Genomic DNA, 20,178 nt, shown 5'->3' with positions numbered 1-20,178 from the left:
TTTTTGGAGGAGGTTTGGCACAGGGATTTACAGGGGAATTTAAAAATGTCACTTCATGTAAAAAGTGTTGCAGACCCCTGCTGTACATCCCTGCTGAAAAGACCAGCTAAAAACTGGTTGGCTGGTTTTAGCTGGTCGCCCAGCCTAGACAGGCTGGTCAGTTAACAAGTTTCAGAGGGGGTTTGAACTCTTATTAGCTGGTCAGGCTGGGAGACCAACTAAGACCACCCTGATCAGCTAAGACCATCCTGACCAGCCTGACCAACTAAGACCACCCTGATCAGCTAAGACCATCCTGACCAGCCTGACCATCTAAGACCACCCTGATCAGCTAAGACCATCCTGACCAGCCTGACCATCTAAGACCACCCTGATCAGCTAAGACCATCCTGACCACCCTGATCAGCTAAGACCATCCTGACCAGCCTGACCAACTAAGACCACCCTGACCAGCTAAAATCAGCATGACCAGCCAGACCAGTTAAGGCCAGCTAAAACTAGCCAACCAGCTAATGCTGGTTTTAGCTGTTTTTTTTTTTTTTTAGCAGGGCAGCATTTAATGATTATTTCAATGGCTTTGCAATGTAAACATCATAAAGTATGTACATACAATAATATGGTAGCCTACCATCCATGTTTTTATAGGCATAAAACACAACACTCAATTTTATTCAGTATGTAACGGTGGTTCCGGCTACATCTCTCTACCCACCAAGGGGTCCTTGGCCTGAAAATGGTTGGATTAGCTCCATAGTTGCACTGAATTGTGTAAGGGCAATGGGAAAAGGGATGCAGTCCTGTTAATTCAATGCTCTGGGGTGTTGTGCAGTCACACTTGGGAGGAAACAGTGAATGTTTGTGAGGGAGTTAAACAGTGACATCATTTTTCTACAAATAAAGGGAAGTAATTCTTTAGGAGAATAAAGATCTACGAGTCACACACTGGAATGCAAAAATCCCCTATTATGATGTTACTTCTTCTTTTTGAGGGGAATGTGTGTGTTGAACAGTGCACCTGATAGGAAAGAGATTTTTGCATTGCATTATTACTTTAAAGTTTATTGAGGATAGTAATGTGCTTCACTGTAAAATTGTCAGAATCAGAGAGGAGTGTATAAAAACAATTCCAGACATGAAGAACAGTTCATTAAAGAAATTATAGCATACATACTCATACTATTAATAAATAGTTAAATGATACAATAAAATAAATTAAATACGTTAATATAAATTATAAATAAATAAATGTGCTGCAAAAACATAGTTCTTTCGAACATTTACATTCCTCACTATTTCTACAACGAAATAAGTAAGATGATAAATATTGTATTAGCTTAAAATAAACATGAAAGTTGTAGTGCCCTTGGTATACTCATGACTAGGTACATAGTACTTAGTGCATGGCTCTCATTGCATCTATTCTGTTTTAGAATCAAAACATTACATTTTAATGCAATAAGAGCTCTCAGCATAAGTCAAAGTACTTCTAAACAAATGCCCTGAGAACATACTTTCAAAGTTTTAACATAAAACACCGTGCCTTTGTGCTGGTGGCATCCCTGTTTGTAAAATAGGTCATGCAACTAAGTCGTATAGAAAAGGATCATAAACCTTACAATGCAAACACTCCAAAAAATGTTTTAGCATAATTTTCCTCAATGTCAGATACACTGGTGGTTTTGGTTGACAGCTTATCACCCTCCAAAAGACTAAAGACAGCGCCAAGGTAGACAGTGCTGTACGTGGTCTTCTCGCTATCTCCTGATTGGCAGACGGTTTTAATTGAGTTCTGCAGGGGCATCCATTCTTTCCCTATGGCATCTGATAAACGGCTAATACTGTGGCTTAAGTACTTCTGAGGTCCGTCATCAGCGTTGTCTTCGTCAAAGTTGCACTGTACGGCGTATGACACTTGGCTGTACACAAAGTAAAGGCCATCTGCGGGAATGTGAATGTCATCGCCTACCAGCTTAAGGCCACCCTGCTCAAAGGACTGATCCACACCGCTGACCCACTTCAGTGAACCTGACTTTAGAGCACCTGGGGAGAGAGAAAATAAATGTTTGAGAATGTGACTCTTGGTACTTAGAAAGAATGTTAAAAGCTTTGTACGAATACTGATTGTGTTTGTAATGTGTAACCTAAAAACTTGCTGTTTTTTTTTGTAAGCTAGTTTTGAAGGATGACACTTTTTTGGGGTGTTGAAGTAATAACTCTTCATGGACTTTATCTTCAAAGGAGTAGGTAATGAAGAAATCACCTCTGTGGGAGTCTCACCACCTCTTGCCTCTACCCTCCTCCCCCACAACCAAGCCAAATTTGGGTGTGGATGCTTTCTGTTACTGGCTAAGTGGATATTAATTTCCACTACACTGCAAGCCACATTAGCTAATGTTTGATGAAAAATCCTGACTTATTGCAACTGGCAGGCCATTTGTAACATCCATCTACAGTATGTCTATAGATCTATGTATACATTTCCCATTTAAATCTTTGTTTTTTAGGATCTGATAAGGTGTTTGAATTCCACTGTGAAGACTAAAGTAAGTCTCCTAAAATGAGATATCCTCTGATGTATTGTAAGAACCAGTGCAAAGAAAGGTCAAAGACAAAGGTTGAGATTAACTAACCATGTAAATGAATGGCAGCCTTTGTGTTCTCGGCTATTTGCTTCAGGATTTTTCCATGCTCTGTGGATAAGAAGATTGGAGTCAGTTTCAGTGATGTTAATCATTCTACGTCTAACATAAGATGCCCAGCAAAGTAAGTATTCCATTTGTCTGTAGGTTCAATTTCTGTTGTTTTAACAGTGAACAGTAGGTTTAGCTTTCAAAACAAGAAAAGGTATGCCAAGAATGTCATTTACCTGATGGTGTGCTGATCTGCTTGCCAGACTCGAAGATTTGAATTTCCCTTTCGTCCTGTTTCTGTGAAAGATATTGAAAGATGTTTCGTCATCAAACAATACTTTTAATTAGGTCACTCTACCATGTACTTGAGTAATGGTGGTTAACTTCCCACATTAAAATTTTGGTCTTACCATCAAATGCCAGGCAAAGAAGACAGAAGCTGTGGCACAGAGGCCGATGAAGACGATCGCCTTCCAAATCCAACTACTGGACGACTGCACCGGTATGGATGTCACAGTCGGCTGATAAACATCCCCTACACCGGCCTCCAGATCTACTACAGTCGTTTCGTATTTCACCATGCTGTTACTTCTCTGCGATGTGTTCCTTTTTGTGCTAGTTTGTGGTATGAAGTTCTGTTTACTTTTCAGCTTATATAGTCAAAACAAGGGGGAAACTCCGGTGATGTCAGTGAACAACCAGTCTGAGGAACGGAGGTTGGTTTGAGAAGGGAAAGAACGCCTTCAACTCACAAACACCAACTTTCCACCCACACACTTACACACACTCTCTAGACATAGCAGTCACATATGCATACTTTGAGTACTATCACACAGCTCTGCATACTAATTAGCAGTAAAATTAAAGTCTTTTACACTTTCAATAAACTTGTAAACATGTATACATTAAAAGTAAAATGTTATGACTTTGGTGATTCTTTGGTAGCACTTTATAATAGCTGTCATTAAATGAATATTATACAAATTTATTTTGACTTGTCCCTCCTTTTCTTTTGAAAAAGCAAAAATCTGGGTTATAGTGAGGCACACAATGGAAAGAATGGGGCCAGTCCGTAAACGTTAAAATACTCACTGTTTCAAAAGTATAGCCACACGATGAAAACAATATGCATGTTAATGTGATACTGTAATAAAATCACTTACTAAACTTTTTTGTGTAAAGTTAAATCCAATTTTACAACTTTGTTGACATGACAGCGTAGTGCTGTACACTCTAAAACGACCGCAAAAACTAAGATTTAAACAACTTTACAGTTTAAATAGTGCACAATTTTAACCGAAGATTTAATGGAAGTGCTTTTATAAAATTATAAGCTTCACATTTCTCCCTTTTAAACCCCTACAAAAATTGGCCCCCATTCACTTCCAATGTAAGTGCCTCAGTGTAACCTCAATTTTTGCTTTTTTTTTAAAGAAAAGGAAGGACAAGTCAAAAAATTGTTTTTGGTAATCAACATTATGCCACAAATGCTGTCGATTGAGTTTAAATTGTATTGAACCCGGAACATTGCTTTAATAGAATAATAGTAAACATTGCATTGTATTATGCTTAAAGCTGAAGTGTGTTTTTTGGTGTTTGATAAAATACTTAATAAAATATCCTATCCCAGCTTAACAGACAGAGCAAACTATAAGTAAGCAATTCGTAGGTTCATTTTAAAAGACGGGAAAAACAATTTGGAAAGCTGTTCGTAGACAATGTTGATTTTTGCAGTTCCGTTCGGTGGCGCAAATGGCGCAGAAATAACACACTTAAGCTAACAGATCATTAGTTAGTGCACAGTTAAATAGAAAGAAATGTTAAAACTGTAATTTATATTTCATACATATAAAATATTAATTTAAATGAACTACTGATCTGTTAAGCAATAATGTTAATTAATGACTTGTTAAAGAAATGTAAATTATTTGGTTTATTTAAATGCTTTCATAATCAAGTATAATAATGCATTAGCAAATATATGATATTTAATAATCTCATATAAAAGCTTGCCCCATAACTGACTGGATGCCTGATACCAAGTGGTTAATGGTAATGAGCCACAGGCACTTTCAGTTTCGAGCTGATGATGGAATAGCACAACCCATTCCAACACAGCATGCTTCAACACAGCTGACATACTTCCTATACTGGGAGATTCCACGCCTTGAAATTCTTCTGGCTTTTACAGACCTGTTTTCTCCCTCCTTTTCAGTCTCCATCTCTCTCTCTCTCTCTCTCTCTCTCTCTCTCTCTCTCTCTCTCTCTCTCAGGCTCTGCTCCCTTTTGAACATTATCTTAAACTCACTCTCACTATCAAAGGTTACAGTGTTTATTGAAGTGGAAGTATATTTATGTTAATTTTCTTTTGAGATGTAGGAGTCATAAAAGCTTTCTGATGGTTCTTATGTTACACCGTTAAACATGACTAAACTCACTATTTTGCAATACAGATCCATTGATTGAAATCTGAACCTTAATCTGTCATTTGTGTTTTCTTAAACCCCAAGGAAACACAAAGTGAGTTATAATGAGGTTTTATTCATTTTTCTTCGCTTGTAGCAATATTCTTTGCAGGCAAAGTAAATATTTGAGTGTGAAAACATATGACGTTAGGGGTTGTCAAACCACCACTAAAACCATGATAAATTTCAGCAGATGTGGATTGTGCTTTTCAAGTCATGCAACTGGAAAGATCTTTGCATTGGATAATCAGGAGTTATTCAGGAATGCAATATTGAAATATGCAATAAAAAGCTGTTTTGAGTTTTTTGGGGATGCTGAACTGGCATTAAGACATTTACCTCTCTAGACCATACATTAGATAATTGTTTTCTGTTTATTGATCAACACTGAGGATAAAACTACATTTCAGAGTATCTTAGTATTTGGTATTTCTCCCTGTCGAATACATGTTCTCAAGCTGGCCTGATTTCCAAATTTGTGGACTCAGACTTTCAAACCCCACTATACAGTGCTCTGTTTAAAATAGTGCTGCTTCTGAGGTACATTATATATACTTAATGTCCGCATAACATGACTATACTATATATAGTGGTTTAAGCTGTCTGTGTAACAATGCCATTATGACTCTTCCTTCACTCTAATCACTGAAAAAAGAAATAAAGTATGAGACCACAGCAGCCTTCACTATCATCCCATCTCTACCTCCCCTTCCGCCCAAGTTTCAGTCAACACTAAAGAAAGCCTGTTAACTCGTTCCTGTCTTGCTCACACAGGATCTTATTTATGTATTCATTCACAGTGAGTCATCCCTTCAAGCTGCTTTGTGTCACTTTTTAAAATAATTGATACATATATAGCAGGCATGCTGAATACAGTACATAATGACTGCTCCAGAATTGCATCATCTGACTCACCCACCGTTTTGTGTAATTATTCCCTAATCTATCACTTTTTTCTATTGTTGCCTAATTGAGGAAATGCAATGGAAACTGTTTGTTCATTAATTGTTCCTTGCCCAACCTTCTATCTTACCCATGCTGTTCGTTGATGATCTGACACCTCTGGCCTTATTTGTGGCATCTGATGTAATGATGCATTTCATGTCAACAAGAAGTGATATTTATCAGGTCCTCTTCTGTAGTTGTCATGGCTAAATGACATTTATTTGCAGTGATTTGGATCTATATGTAGTCGTTGAAGCTTGTCCCTTAACAAACATAAAATACCAACTCGTTCGAGCTTCCACTGATATCACTCGGAAGTTTTCTGCTGTAAATAGAGTTTTATCTGTTAAATTACATCAGAGAGAGCAGAAAATGACTAGACTATAACATTTTGAGTGATGTATTTAAAATGGCTTTGTCCTCTGTCATCATTTACTCATCCTCATGTCATTCATACATGATCTCATTAGTATAAATTATGGTTCTATCACATGTGTATTTTTGAACATTGGCATAGAAACATACAATATCCACGTATTTACAGCAACTAACATGTAAACCCTTTTATGTTTGAACGACTTTAGAAATGTTACATATACTTATAAATCCTTTGGTGTTCAAAGAATCAGAAGTTTCAGAACAAGTTTGTAACACACATAAACACACACACACACACATGTTAATAGTACATTGCATTTCATACTTTTGGAGATTTGATGATTTTGATTACATCTAGCCGTACAAAAATGGAAATGATTATACTTTTATTAGTCCGATTTGGATGTCATTTATACATAAATATGGCATTAAACAGGTCTCTCTCATACAAAGTTTCTCCATTATTCAGTGATACATATGTGCTTGTGTATTAAACTTGTTCACCCGCAGCAGTATCCTCGTAAAGGTTCTGGGATTTTCTGTTCTGACCAGTCGGCTACGTGTTTCTGAATATTTGAACATGTCTAAATCTTATGAAGGCATTTTAGTGCCATGTTAAATGAAAAAAATCTACGATTTTGAGAAATGTTTTTAATATTTTAAGAATAAAGTCATTGCATTATGAGATTGAAGTCATAATCTAGTGAGAATAAAGTAAAAATTATGTTGGGAATTAGCAACTTTGTGACAGTATATTTACAATTGCCAGCATTCATCACCAGTTATATGTAGTGAATTTGCATAATGGTTAGCTTTTGGCTTTAAGCTTATGTCTACGTCATTTTCCAACCACTAATGCAAGGAATTTAGCTCAATAAGGGGATTAATGATTGATTTGGGGAATATTCAAATAATTAATGTTTACGTCCGATCAAAGTCTTCAGGCAGCGATGAGTTGATCGGCATGTAAGATTAATTCTTACAGTAATATTAATTTCATGGCCACTGAAAATAATATCAGAAATATATTTAAATACAGTTTATGAGCAATGCAGCTTTTTAGGATCGATAGATTTCTAGGGACCGATATGGTTTGATAAAATACACAGTCAAATTCTCTTTGAATACAAACAAGACTTTATAACTAATCTACAACATACAACTAAACTAACAAACAACTAAACTAACATACAGACAAACATAAACATGGGTTGGTAAGTGAGCATTGACAGAAGATGAATTACAGTTATAATTCAGTTATAATGCATGATAAAAACATCCTAATATTTCATTTGTTAGTTTTAAACATGGATAATACATTACACATTATAAGACACATAATTGTCGGGGTTATCATCTGCATAGGATGCATTTGTCAATTTTTTAAGTATAATCCTACACATGGTTGTGTATTTTGAAAGTAGTAAAATAAGCAAGTCCAAAGTCCATGTCAAATGTTCATGAATTAAGCTTCATGATTAGTATAATAATTTTAAGTGTAGAGAGTTGGTTATATTGAAGAACAATGGGGGTTTCCATGGAGGTCATAGAACAGTCCATCAACTTTTTTATCTGATTAAAATCAAAGGCCAAGGAGTTTCATTGTGTTCCCCCGCAGTTAAGATTTGCCAGATGCGACAAACTCAGTCATGCTGGCACCAGTCTGAATTTCTTTATAGCCCAGAAGAATGTGTAGATTCTGGATTTTAGTCATTCTGCGTGGAATTGTGACATTTCTGTCAGTTTTCTTCTGCATTGATGCACTTCAATTACTAGAGTAAAGTCATAATATTTTGAGAATAAAGTAAAATTACGAGAATTAAGTCATAGTATTAAGAGAATAAAGTAATATTTTGAGAAGTTGTAAGGAAAGTAACATCAAAGTGATGCGGTGGACAACAGCAAAATAAATCTGTACATACCTAAAACACTTATGTTTGAAATGCTGTAAAAATGACAAAAACTTCTTAAAAGTATCATAAAAGTAGTCAATACTAGTGCTTATTGTCCATACTTGTTTATGTTTTGTTTTTGTTTTTTGTTATTTTTGGAGCTTAACCCTTAAACGCTTTCCTCTGGTCTTAAGAGACCCGGGACTTCATTCCACCCCCTGTACCTCATCCATTTTTTGGAGTTGTGCTCACACCTCTTTAGTATTCCTCAATCTATCTTTTATAAATTGTGTAACACAAAAAATGCCAAAATTGCAAAAAGACCAAAAGTGTATAGGGTCTTTAGAGACCCGAGGTACTATGTAAGCACTTCCATAAATTATATTTTATAGGAAAATGACCATGCATTTAAGGGTTAATAACATCCATCTATACAAAAAGAGCAGTGTAAACATTCTGCCTAAAATGTGTTCTGTGGACGAAAGGAAGTTTGGAACAACATAAGGGTGAGCGAATGATAAAAGAATTGCTCTTTTTTGGGTGAGCTAAACCATTAAATTTGTATTATTTCATTATTTAATAAGTTCAAATTGTGTTCTATGTTTATTTACTTACACCTGGCAAAGTGAGAAAAACATTACAGTACATATTAAAATGCAAACAGCAAGATTGGATTTTCTTTTAAAATATTTATTGCCATACATTCAGTGTAGATTCACATGCCCTGCAAATCTGTGACCATGGCAGACTGAGGTTGCTCTCTGTAGAAAATTCTAGAGGACGCCACCTTCAAAGAGCACCTGCAATGTAGATCAAAGGGCAGAGCTATGTTAGAGGGAAGTGTGGGAAAGCCCCCAATGTTTAAGGTTAAATTAATGTGGTTAAACATTATTATGACTGGGTTTATAATTATGTAAGGATTCCTCCCATGAGTTCCATAGTTCTAACCCCTAACATCATTTTCCTTTTCTTGTGTCCTCATAATGCTCCACGGAGAAAGGGATTTGTGACAACCACGGCTGGTTTCACAACTCATCTCTGTCACTGGGTTAGCACTTTTACCACAAGCTTGAAAAAGCACAGTCTTTCTTTGCTCTGTTTGTCAGATGAAGGTGTTCAGAGGAACAAGACATTCTAACCAAATAATCTCCATGCCACCTCATGAACTGTAGTTATTACCTGGCACTTTGCTTGCGTTGCCATGTAACGCAAGCTAATTTTGCCTGAAACACAAACGATTCATTAAACAGCAAAAATGTAAAATAAAAATTAAATAATGTTTTGATGAAAATAATTTCGATTTGTCTGTCCTTTTCTTTAAAAAAAAAAAAAATTGAAGTTACAGTGAGGCACTTACAATGGAAGTGAATGGGGCCAATTTTTGGAGGGTTTAAAGGCAAAAATGTGAAGCTTATAATTTTATAAAAGAAATTACATTCATTCTTCTGTTAAAACTCATGTATGATTTGAGCTGTAAGGTTGTTTAAATCGTAATTTTACAGTCATTTTAGGGTTTTAGGGTTTGTTGACATTACATCGTAATGCCATAAATGCTGTCACTTGTACTGAACCCGGAATATTCCTTTAATAAAAATACAATTGTTCATTGTTAGTTCATGTAAGTGCATTAACTAATGTTAACATACACAACTTTTGATTTCAGAGATGTATTACTATATGTTGAAATTTACATTAACCAAGATTGTAAAAGTATTGCTCACTGTTAGTTGATGTTAACTAATGTTGTTAACTAATGGAACCTTATTGTAAAGTGTTACCAAATAACTTAATATGAAACAATATCAATACTATATGGACAGATTCGAACACTGTTGCATAGCCATCTGTGTGATTATGTAGATACACTAAAACAATATCTTGCAGGTGGATGGAGGGGCCAGTATTCTGAAGAATTTAGATTGCTCTTTGCATTCGATTGCACAAAACCACAAGCTAACAGGAAATGGTTGACTATGCACAAACTAACATCCACAAATAAAGTTCAGTTGTTTGCATAACACCATAGAATTTAGCTGACAAGCAGTTCTTCAAATCCTACATGCTAAAGCAAGTTTTACTCAGGAAAAGGTAGAGGCTGCACTTTCTATTTTTTCTGGTTTTGTATAGGTGTTTTAACCTCTACGTGACAAGCAGTTGATTTTTTTTATGAACAGTTGAAGTCAGAAGTTTACATACACCGTAGCCAAATACATTTAAACTCAGTTTTTCACAATTCCTGACATTTAATCGTAGAAAACATTCCCTTTCTAAGGTCAGTTAGGATCACTATTTTAAGAATGTGAAATGTCAGAATAACAGTAAAGAGAATGATTTATTTCAGCTTTTATTTCTTTCATCACATTCCCAGTGGGTCAGAAGTTTACATACAATTTGTTAGTATTTGGTATCATTGCTTTTAAATTGTTTAACTTGGGTCAAACATTTTGGGTAACTTTCCACAAGCTTCTCACAATAAGTTACAGAACTGGTTTAACGGAGTAATTTGCAGGCCTCCTTACTCGCACATGCTTTTTCAGTTCTGCCCACACATTTTCTATCAGATTGAGGTCAGGGCTTTGTGATGGCCATTCCAATACCTTGCCTTTGTTGTCTTTAAGCCATTTTGCCACAACTTTGGAGGGATGCTTGGGGTCACTGTCCATTTGGAAGACCCATTTGCGACCGAGCTTTAACTTCCTGGCTGATGTCTTGAGATGTTGCTTCAATATATCCACATAATATTCCTTCCTCATGATGCCATCTATTTTGTGAAGTGCACCTGTCCCTCCTGCAGCAAAGCACCCCCACAACATGATGCTGTCACCCACACGCTTCACGGTTGGGATGGTGTTCTTCAGCTTGCAAGCCTCACCCTTTTACCTCCGGATATAATGATGGTCATTATGGCCAAACAGTTCAATTTTTGTTTCATCAGACCAGAGGACATTTATCCAAAAAGTAAGATTTTTGTTCCCATGTGCACTTGCAAACTGTAGTCTGGCTTTTTTATGGTGGTTTTGGAGCAGTGGCTTCTTCCTTGCTGGACAGCCTTTCAGGTTATGTCGATATAGGACCTCCAGCATCTTCACAAGGTCCTTTGCTGTTGTTCTGGGATTGATTTGCACTTTTCACACCAAAATACGTTCATCTCTAGGAGACAGAATGTGTCTCCTTCCTGAGTGGTATGATGGTTGCATGGTCCCATGGTGTTTATAGTTGCGTCCAATTGTTTGTACAGATTAAAGTGGTACCTTCAGGCGTTTGTAAATTGCTCCCAAGGATGAACCGGACATGTGGAGGTCCACAATGTTTTTTCTGAGGTCTTGGCTGATTTCTTTTGATTTTCCCAAGATGTCAAGCAAAGAGGCACTGAGTTTGAAGGTAGGCCTTAAAATACATCCACAGGTACACCTCCAATTCAGTACACCTCCTATCAGAAGCTAATTGGCTAATTGCCTAAAGACTTGACATCATTTTCTGGAATTTTCCAAGCTGCTTAAAGGCACAGTTAACTTAGTGAATGTAAACTTCTGACTCACTGGAATTGTGATATAGTCAATTAAAAGTGAAACAATCTGTCTGTAAACAATTGTTGGAACATTACTCATGTCATGCACAAAGTAGATGTCCTAAACGACTTGCCAAAACTATAGTTTGCTAATATTAAACCTGCGGAGTGGTTATAAAATTAGTTTTAATGACTTCAACCTGTGTATCTAAACTTCTGACTTCAACTGTAACTTAAAGTGACATTTAAGTCAGAGTTTGGTTTTAAAAACATGAACATGCTTTTAAATAGCTATCTGTCCATAAACTGACAAAATATGTCTTAGGCCAAAAAGGGAAGTGTTGTGTACATGGACATGAAACAGTGCATTGTTCTTAAGATTTCAGTGATATAGAGGACTTTGGGGATGTCTGTCTTGTGAAAGAAGAACAGAAAAACCTAACTTTAGTCTGTTTAGACATTTTTCTTCCCCTAAATGATTTTTGACAGCATGTTCAACTAATAGAAAGTTATAAGGGTAAAGTTTACGAGTAAATGATGAAAGAATTTTTACATTTAGCTTTTTTCCCTTTTCTATACAACATCAAATTACCGGTTTTCTCTTTTGCAAATGCATTTTATAAATTATAAAAATCATCCTTAACTTGCAATGTTCGTCAACGACATTATGACATGACTGAATTGACTAGGGTGAGATGAGGTTTAAGTGTGGGCAGAGGAATAAACTAAAAAGAGGATTTACAGATACGGGGAATTCAGAATTGTGACTCACAGCACATGAAATTAGCTGTCAGTGCCTCTTGCGGTTACAGTTTTTCAGCGAGGGTAGGCTTTTGGAAATAATTTTTAGTTTGTGCTGTACAGTACCCCATCAATACTGTCAAATGTCAACATTGTTTTAGAAAACGAACTAAAACCAGACTGTATACTAAATTTTGATACATATCATGCAGTACCTCCCTGACCTTCACTTAAACATAGATCTGCAAAGATGAAAAGCTTCCTCATGCCTTGGGCCATCCAGATATGATGTGTTTGGTTATCAATCAAAAACACTGTTTGTGACTGTGGCTTAAGTGGGTTTAAGATTCAGTGGTTTGCTTTCAGAAGGTCAGCAGTAAAGCCACATTCAACTGCTGTTCTCATAAAGACTAGCTCCATCATGTGGCAATGTGTAGTAAATGGGTAGCAGGATATCATTTGTTTGTTTCTGGGTGACGTGCAGTGTGTATCTGTGAATAGACTTTTCTTTTAAAAAAGTTTACAAATACATTCAAGTTCAAAAATACACTTTATTTAAAAGCATATGCATCATATTGACTCTTGTTTATCATAAGTTGAATTGATTAAATAATGAAATTCCTGAAATTTTAAAGAACATGTTTACTTCTACCTAAACTTTAAATGTAAAAAATAAAAATAGATTAAATTAAATAAAATACACAAATAACCAATAAACCATTTGCATCAGAATTTAAGACAAAATATTGTAATATAATAACTCAAAAATATTTAACAATTACTCTACAATATTTTATATAAAATACGATATATTTAAAACTCTACAAATATTTTAACAAACATAAAAGACAAAAGGGATGAAATAATTCCTTTGGAACCCTTAAAAGTTTTGAGAACTAACCATACAAACAATGAATATTTTACATATTCATTAGACCATAGGTTATTAGAAAGAACTGAGCTTGGAACAGTGCATTTTTTGTTCTGAATAAATCCACAGACACTTTACTTCTTTTACATAATCCTTAAGAACAAAAACAATCTCAGGGTCTGAAAAATAATTTCAGCTCCTGAGAGGATATGTCCTAGAATTAATATATATGGTAAAGCAATAGAATTTCCCAGTAAGTATGTGAATCCTCAGTTGATAGGATCATAGATGCTACCTGTATATCCAGTCCGATGCTATCTCCCTCCTTTAGCTGCACTATTCGTATCATTGACACAGATCCTGCTTCATAGCGTTTGACCTCACTAAGCTTTCTCTTGCCATTTTTGACCAAAGTAATAGTCTCCGGCTTCTTCGTCACTTGATTGTGTCGCTGACTGAGATCGAAGCCAACTTGGGCATGGATGTAGTACAAACCACTGGTTTTAATTTCCACAGAGCTGTTGTTCAGGGAGAATGAGCTGCTGTCACACAGAGGGGTGGGACTACAGATCCAGGATTTTTGGCTGTCTCCTACAGAATCTGAGGAAGAGAGATTAATTATGTGCAATCTGAAAGCAGTATCCTAAATATGAAAGATATCATAAGTCGCCAAATGAATGTTCAGTCAACAGCATTTGTGGCATCATGTCAATTACCACGAAAAATAATTTCGTTTCGTCCCTTTTTAGTTAAAAAAGCAGTAACAGTAAGGAATTTACAATGAAAGTGAATGGGGCCATTCCATAAAAGCTAAACTACACACTGTTATAAAAGTATAGCCACAATATGTATACATTTATACACAGATAAAAAAAAATGTAACACTAAAGTTATGTCCAATAAAGAGATTACAGGGTTTCGTTGTCATGGCACTGAAATTGTAATATTGGATATAACATAACACAGAAAAGTATAACATTTACATCTTGTGGTTTTGAAACAGTGTGTATTTTAATGTTTATTGACTGGCCCCATATACTTCCATTGTAAGTGCCTTACTGTTCCACAATTATAATTTATATATATATATATATATATATATATATATATATATATATATAAATGAAGGGATAAATAAAAAACAAGGTATGAGTCTAAATAATTTTTCGTGGTAATCAACATTATGCCACAAATGAAATCAACTTGTACTAAACCCGGAACATTCCTTAAAATTCTTAAAAAGAAAGAGTAAATGATGATGTAATTTGTACAGTAGCATAACTTCAATTCTAAACCATTTGAAGAAAACGACCAAGATAAAATTCAGTTTAAATTGTATTATTTAACCCTCATGTTCTGTTGAGATTCTCTTCACTGTTGTATATGGCATCCCAGAGACCAATTTCAAAATGAGCCTCTTATTTCCCATTTAAATTTGTTTGCTTAGTTCCTCTGACCAAATCAAAACCCAGTAGGCTGATGTTATTGATGCTTTAGCCCTCTGTTTTACCACAAAGTAGACATGCACTTTTTTAGAAATGTGACTAATATTAATTTTATGTATGTTTCTTCTGTTTGGGGTCACGTGACATGACCCCAACAAAAGTAAATTATTTTTTCTTTGCATTTATTCAGATTTCAATCTCTAAGACCTCAAACAAATGTAATGTTTCCTGTAATGTAATGGTTCCAGTAGCTTGACTGGTAGCGTATGGTGCTAACAATGCTAAGATCATGGGTTTGATTCCCAAAGAACACAAACTGATACAATGTATACCTTGAATAGTGCATTTAAATTGAATTTGGATAAAAGCCTTTGCTGAATGTAATGTAACATATTTCATGGGGATGTTTGAAGCATGTTTTCATGTTGAAATTTTGAAATCAAACTAATACTTAAATGTTAAGTATATTTGCCAAGTTATAGATCAAAATAGCCTTGGAGTCTATTAGACCCAAAACATAATATGAGGGTTAATTCTCTTGCTCTTCTTAGTTTCATTTTCTTCTGTCATTGTTCCATTTGTTGGGGGCCCAAGCCGCTATTCATCCCACATGTATGTTACATGACAACGCACTTCACACAGGATCTGAAGTGAGACTTTTAGAGAAACGTGTCCACCTCCTTCCTCATGTACAGAATTGTACACACTTACACACACATACACACTGGTTATATTTCCACTGATTCACAACGCCTCTGCATAAAAAAATTCAGCATCACCTCAAAAACTCATTGTGGTCACCGAAACTGGTTTGTGCCATAAATGAGTGGAAGCAACATTCTCATAGAGGCGATGATAGTGTTTTGAAAAAAAAAAAAAACAATTGTACAGTTTCCTACTATTAGAGTGAAGGTGAGCTTCCCAATAACCTCACGTAACCTCAAAGAAAACATCAAGTTGTACACTGCTTATTTACAGGTACGATGTGCATCTGTAAAAGTGAATCTGAGCAAGTGTTTGTTGTGTATAGCTAGATAGTTTAAGTTCAAACTTTGATTTTGACTTGGCAAAGCTTTGTCTAAAAATTTGAAATAGATTTAGGCTAAAAGTAATTAATCAGATAGATAGATAGATAGATAGATAGATTCGGTAATATTAAAGTCACTTTTAGACAACAATAGATTCTTTAAAAGCAGAGAGCCACATGTCTAACTTCCTCAATTCAATAGAGAAACAAAGAAAATAATGACAATCAAAAGTCCCTCAATATCTTTTTTCATGAAGAGAGACAGAAGCGAGAAACGTAGAGAAAGTGAGACATAGAGAAAGGGAGTGGGGGGGGGGGGGGGGGGGATGTTGCTCACCACTGATTAGACGGATATAGTCTTTGAAAGACTGGCCAGGCAGGAAACCTGAAAGTGAAAGTAAAACCCAATTATTTTCTCTTTCCAAATTGAAAGCTATTGTTTAAAACCTAATGAGAAACTAACATTGCCAAAGGTATATTTCCCAAAATAAAACGATAACTTAGCAAAAGATTTGAGCATAAGACTATAGACAGAACTGATACTTTGCATTGTTTGTGTTCATTTCAAATTTGTATTACAGTCAAATATACATACCTTTGCTCACTATTCACAATCAACAATGCCCTATCAAGAGTAGTTTAAAATTTCTCACCTATCATTTGGTCTTTAAGAGGGGTGTCGTTTTCTGTAATACAGAATTAGACTGTTACTTTCATTACAGTTATTATAATGGGATAATTTCCCATTAAAGGAATATTCCAGGTTCAATACAAGTTAAGCTCAATCAACAGCATTTTTGGCATAATGTTAATTACCACAAAAAATCCTTTAGACTCATCCGTCCTTTTCTATAAAAAAAGTACAAACCGAGGTTACATTGAAGCACTTACAATGGAAGTGAATGGGGCCCATTTTTGGAGGGTTTAAAGGCAGAAATGTGAATCTTATAATTTTAGAAAAGCACTTACATTAATTCTTCTGTTAAAACTTAACTGTGTATTATTTGAGCAGGAAAGTTGTTTAAATCGTCATTTTACAGTCGTTTTCGGGTTTGTTGACATTACGTCATCATGGCAATGAAGTTGTAAAATTGGCTATAACTTTACACAGAAAAGGTTAGTAAGCGATTTTATCACACAAAAATCATGTTAACACATATCGTTTCCGTCTTGTGTCTATAATTTTGAAGCAGTGAGTATTTTAACATTTACGCATTGGCCCCATTCACTTCCATTCTAAGTGCCTCATTGTAACTTTTGAGAAACATTTGGCTTTTTATTTTAAGAAAAGTAGGGATGAGTTCAAATACATTTTTGAGGTAATCAATATTATGCCACAAATACAGTCGATTGAGCTTAACTTGTATTAAACCCAGAATATTCCTTTAATCTCTACTGTGCAAAAGTGGACCAAAACAAATCAAACCTTTTGAACTGTGTTCTTTGTATCTGTTTGCTGTCTTGTTTGTATTGTGCTAGTGAAGAAACAATTAAAAAAAGGAAGTTAGTCTATACATATTGTCTGAAAACAAGCAGCTAAGACATATCAGGTACTACAAGACAACTATTACTCAGTTTAAACTACACTGAAAGCATTTCTATATAATCATGATCAGCAACTGTACCTCATTGTGGCAACCGGTCTTTGTAGCGAGAATTACAGTCATTATAATTAGAGCTGCAGACATCAAGCAGCACCAGCCAATCATAAGACGGAACCTGGGATTACTCGAGCCGGTCATCTTCGTGACTGCCAAAAACCAAGAAAAAGGAAATAAAATGCATCATTGAAACTAAAGATAATCATTTACAGTGAATGATGTGGAAGAAACCACTGTAGCCTACTGACCTAAATACATTACATTTACATTTATGCATTTGGCAGATGCTTTTATCCAAAGCAACTTACAGAGCACTTATTACAGGGACAATCCTCTGGAGCATCCTGGAGTTAAGTGCCTTGCTCAAGGACACAATGGTGATGGCTGTGGGTACTGAACCAGCAACCTTTTATATAACCTACCAGTTATGTGCTTTAGCCCACTACGCCACCACATGTGGTGCATGGGTTTTATCTACCTGTACAGTCTTAAAGCGCACAACACCATTCAAATACCACCACAAAATAATGACAATCAAAAAAATGAGAAAAAGGAGAACATAATATATGGTGAACAAATATGCTTAAGCTGTCATTGAGGTTGTATGTAAATAACTCTCTTATATGCATGTACTGTACAAACCTCATTAAAGTTTTATATTGTTTTCACTTAGAGACGCCTGAGCTACAGACATTCTCCCCCAAACTGTTTCCAGCCTAAAATATTCAGCATGTGTGTATGTCTAAAAACAGCAATGGTACGATTGCCTCTCACCTTAGCAAGGTGATTTCCCATGTTAGCCACAATATTACCCTGACTTCACACACAGGTGGGAAGAACATAAAGTACTGAGTGTTAACAGTAATTTGAAGTAGAACATTATATGTGATTGTATGCATGGATTACACCTTATCATCAAATGGAAGTTTATTTGATTGTATTGTAACTGCTCATGTGTCATTTGGATTTGGTGACATTAAGATTTGCATAATTAATTTGTTCTTGGAAAGAAGAAATGCATTACATAACACAAATGACAATTGTCTGGAGAAGCTTTCCGAAGAGTCTATCATTATCTTATAGCATTTCACTCAATTTTCCAATATCTTTTTATCTTGAGGTGCATTTAATCAACCAGCATTAATAAGCAAACTAGCATTAACCATAATTGACCAATTAAAGGGATAGTTCACACAAAAACGCAAATTCTGTCATCATTTACTTACCCTCATGTTGTTCCAAACCCATTTGACTTTCTTGCTTCCGTCGCACACAGAAGGCTATGTCAGGGAGAATGACAGCCTCAGTCACCATTCACTTTCTTTGTATGAAAAAAATAAGTTTCAGTGAAAGTGAATGGTGGTTCATTTTTGGGTGAACTATCCCAATAACTGTTGTAAGCAAGACATAGATACCTGTAATTGGCTAAGGTGGAAGCAAATATTCTGGATTGTCCGGGACCAAAATAAATGTTAAGAATTGATTGTTGGAAAATCCATATGGATCAACCACAAATTTTTATATATCCCAATCATTGTCTATAGTGGCCCTGAATGTGCACTCCATAAGGATGTACAACTACACTTGTCACTGATAAGAATCCTCCCTGTAATCTGTGGCTAAATGCAGAACCATGGCTCCAGTCCATGCTTCTATACCATCAAAACCCCAATGGAAAAAACAATCCTTGAATTAATTAATGAATTAAGACCCTGCCATAAAGAAATCAAAGAAATAAAATTGCAATATCAGATGAACTATGGCAATTATAGAGATTGCTTCACTCACCTTAGTGTGTGCTGTAGTGTGAAATGTCACTTTGAGTCTGAATGAGCTTCAACAGTAGGCATGGGCTCTCCCACAGGGTTTCCCCTTATCATACTCTCTTTTTTCTACCATTGGACCTTTTCTCTAACACTCTCTGTTTTCTCTGTCTTCCTCTCTTTCACTCTGTGGTTGTGGTTGGAAACACGATAGATGGTGGATGGTCAGACCATCATTAGACAGAAATGAGTTATAAGGGACCAAAAGTGATCAGGCTTTGTTGGTTTCATAGAGGGGGCTTCACTATAATATATATATAGAATGCTGACCCATCTGACCCAACTAAATGATGTCAAGGTACAAACCTTTAAATTGACATATCTATCGTTACTCAAAATGCAGAGATGTCAGTGCCAACACAATGAAGATGAAAGTTTAATGATATGGCCATCAAATGTGGATATTTGCATACCCAATACCCTAAACGAATCAAACCAGACACTTTCTCTTCTGTTCTACAAGACTTTGGTGCAAAATGGGAAAAGATGATTTCATCTGGGAGAAACTGGGGGTTGATGTGTGTCTGAAAGATGCAGGTGTGTGTGAGTGTGTTTTTTTTTTATTCTGTGGGGGAAGGTGACTATCGTGTTTACACTGATAAGAAGTTGCTTTTTTCACTCAGATCCACTGTATTTCTTCTTTTTTTCTCTTGGATGTGTAAACCCCTTTGGGACATCCCCAATTCAGTGGCTTGTACTTTCCTATGAACACATGCATACATACCACATAGTCCTACACAAACAACCCACACAAAGACAAACATGCACATGTACTTTGGTGCTGTTCCCTGTTTGTTGTCTCTTAAGTGATTCTGATTGGCTGCATCAACATAGACAGACCACTTTCCATGA

At 35.7% G+C, this 20,178-nt stretch overlaps 2 protein-coding genes across 2 annotated transcripts; both read right to left on the bottom strand.

Moving 5' to 3' along the window:
* LOC127422051 (tumor necrosis factor-like) lies at window positions 1–3,544 on the bottom strand. The gene is made up of 4 exons (XM_051665390.1): window positions 3,041–3,544; window positions 2,867–2,927; window positions 2,631–2,690; window positions 1–2,040 (listed from the first exon to the last, which is right to left on the bottom strand). The coding sequence occupies exons 1-4, from the start codon at window positions 3,209–3,211 to the stop codon at window positions 1,613–1,615; spliced, it is 720 nt and encodes a 239-aa protein (XP_051521350.1). The 5' UTR covers window positions 3,212–3,544; the 3' UTR covers window positions 1–1,612.
* A 9,937-nt stretch (window positions 3,545–13,481) lies between these two features.
* LOC127422324 (uncharacterized) lies at window positions 13,482–19,322 on the bottom strand. Its single transcript, XM_051665758.1, has 7 exons — window positions 19,292–19,322; window positions 18,730–18,824; window positions 17,528–17,652; window positions 17,329–17,377; window positions 16,556–16,588; window positions 16,240–16,287; window positions 13,482–14,030 (listed from the first exon to the last, which is right to left on the bottom strand). Exons 2-7 carry the CDS (start codon window positions 18,815–18,817, stop codon window positions 13,651–13,653), a joined length of 723 nt encoding a protein of 240 aa, XP_051521718.1. The 5' UTR covers window positions 18,818–18,824; window positions 19,292–19,322; the 3' UTR covers window positions 13,482–13,650.
* Window positions 19,323–20,178: the final 856 nt, after the last annotated feature.

The sequence above is a fragment of the Myxocyprinus asiaticus genome, chromosome 31 (assembly GCF_019703515.2).
Source record: "Myxocyprinus asiaticus isolate MX2 ecotype Aquarium Trade chromosome 31, UBuf_Myxa_2, whole genome shotgun sequence".
NCBI classification, from domain to species: domain Eukaryota; kingdom Metazoa; phylum Chordata; class Actinopteri; order Cypriniformes; family Catostomidae; genus Myxocyprinus; species Myxocyprinus asiaticus.
This window is presented reverse-complemented; position numbering and strand designations above follow the sequence as displayed.

Excerpts from the sequence above, each read along its gene's own strand:
- LOC127422051 (XM_051665390.1), bottom strand. The coding sequence starts at position 3,211 with ATGGTGAAATACGAAACGACTGTAGTAGATCTGGAGGCCGGTGTAGGG. Across the intron at positions 2,928-3,040 it reads TCTTTGCCTGGCATTTGATG|AAACAGGACGAAAGGGAAAT; the intron begins GTAAGACCAAAA and ends TATCTTTCACAG. Across the intron at positions 2,691-2,866 it reads GCAGATCAGCACACCATCAG|AGCATGGAAAAATCCTGAAG; the intron begins GTAAATGACATT and ends TCTTATCCACAG.
- LOC127422324 (XM_051665758.1), bottom strand. The coding sequence starts at position 18,817 with ATGGTGACTGAGGCTGTCATTCTCCCTGACATAGCCTTCTGTGTGCGA. Across the intron at positions 17,378-17,527 it reads AGACCGGTTGCCACAATGAG|CACAATACAAACAAGACAGC; the intron begins GTACAGTTGCTG and ends TTTCTTCACTAG. Across the intron at positions 14,031-16,239 it reads CTATATCCGTCTAATCAGTG|ATTCTGTAGGAGACAGCCAA; the intron begins GTGAGCAACATC and ends TCTCTTCCTCAG.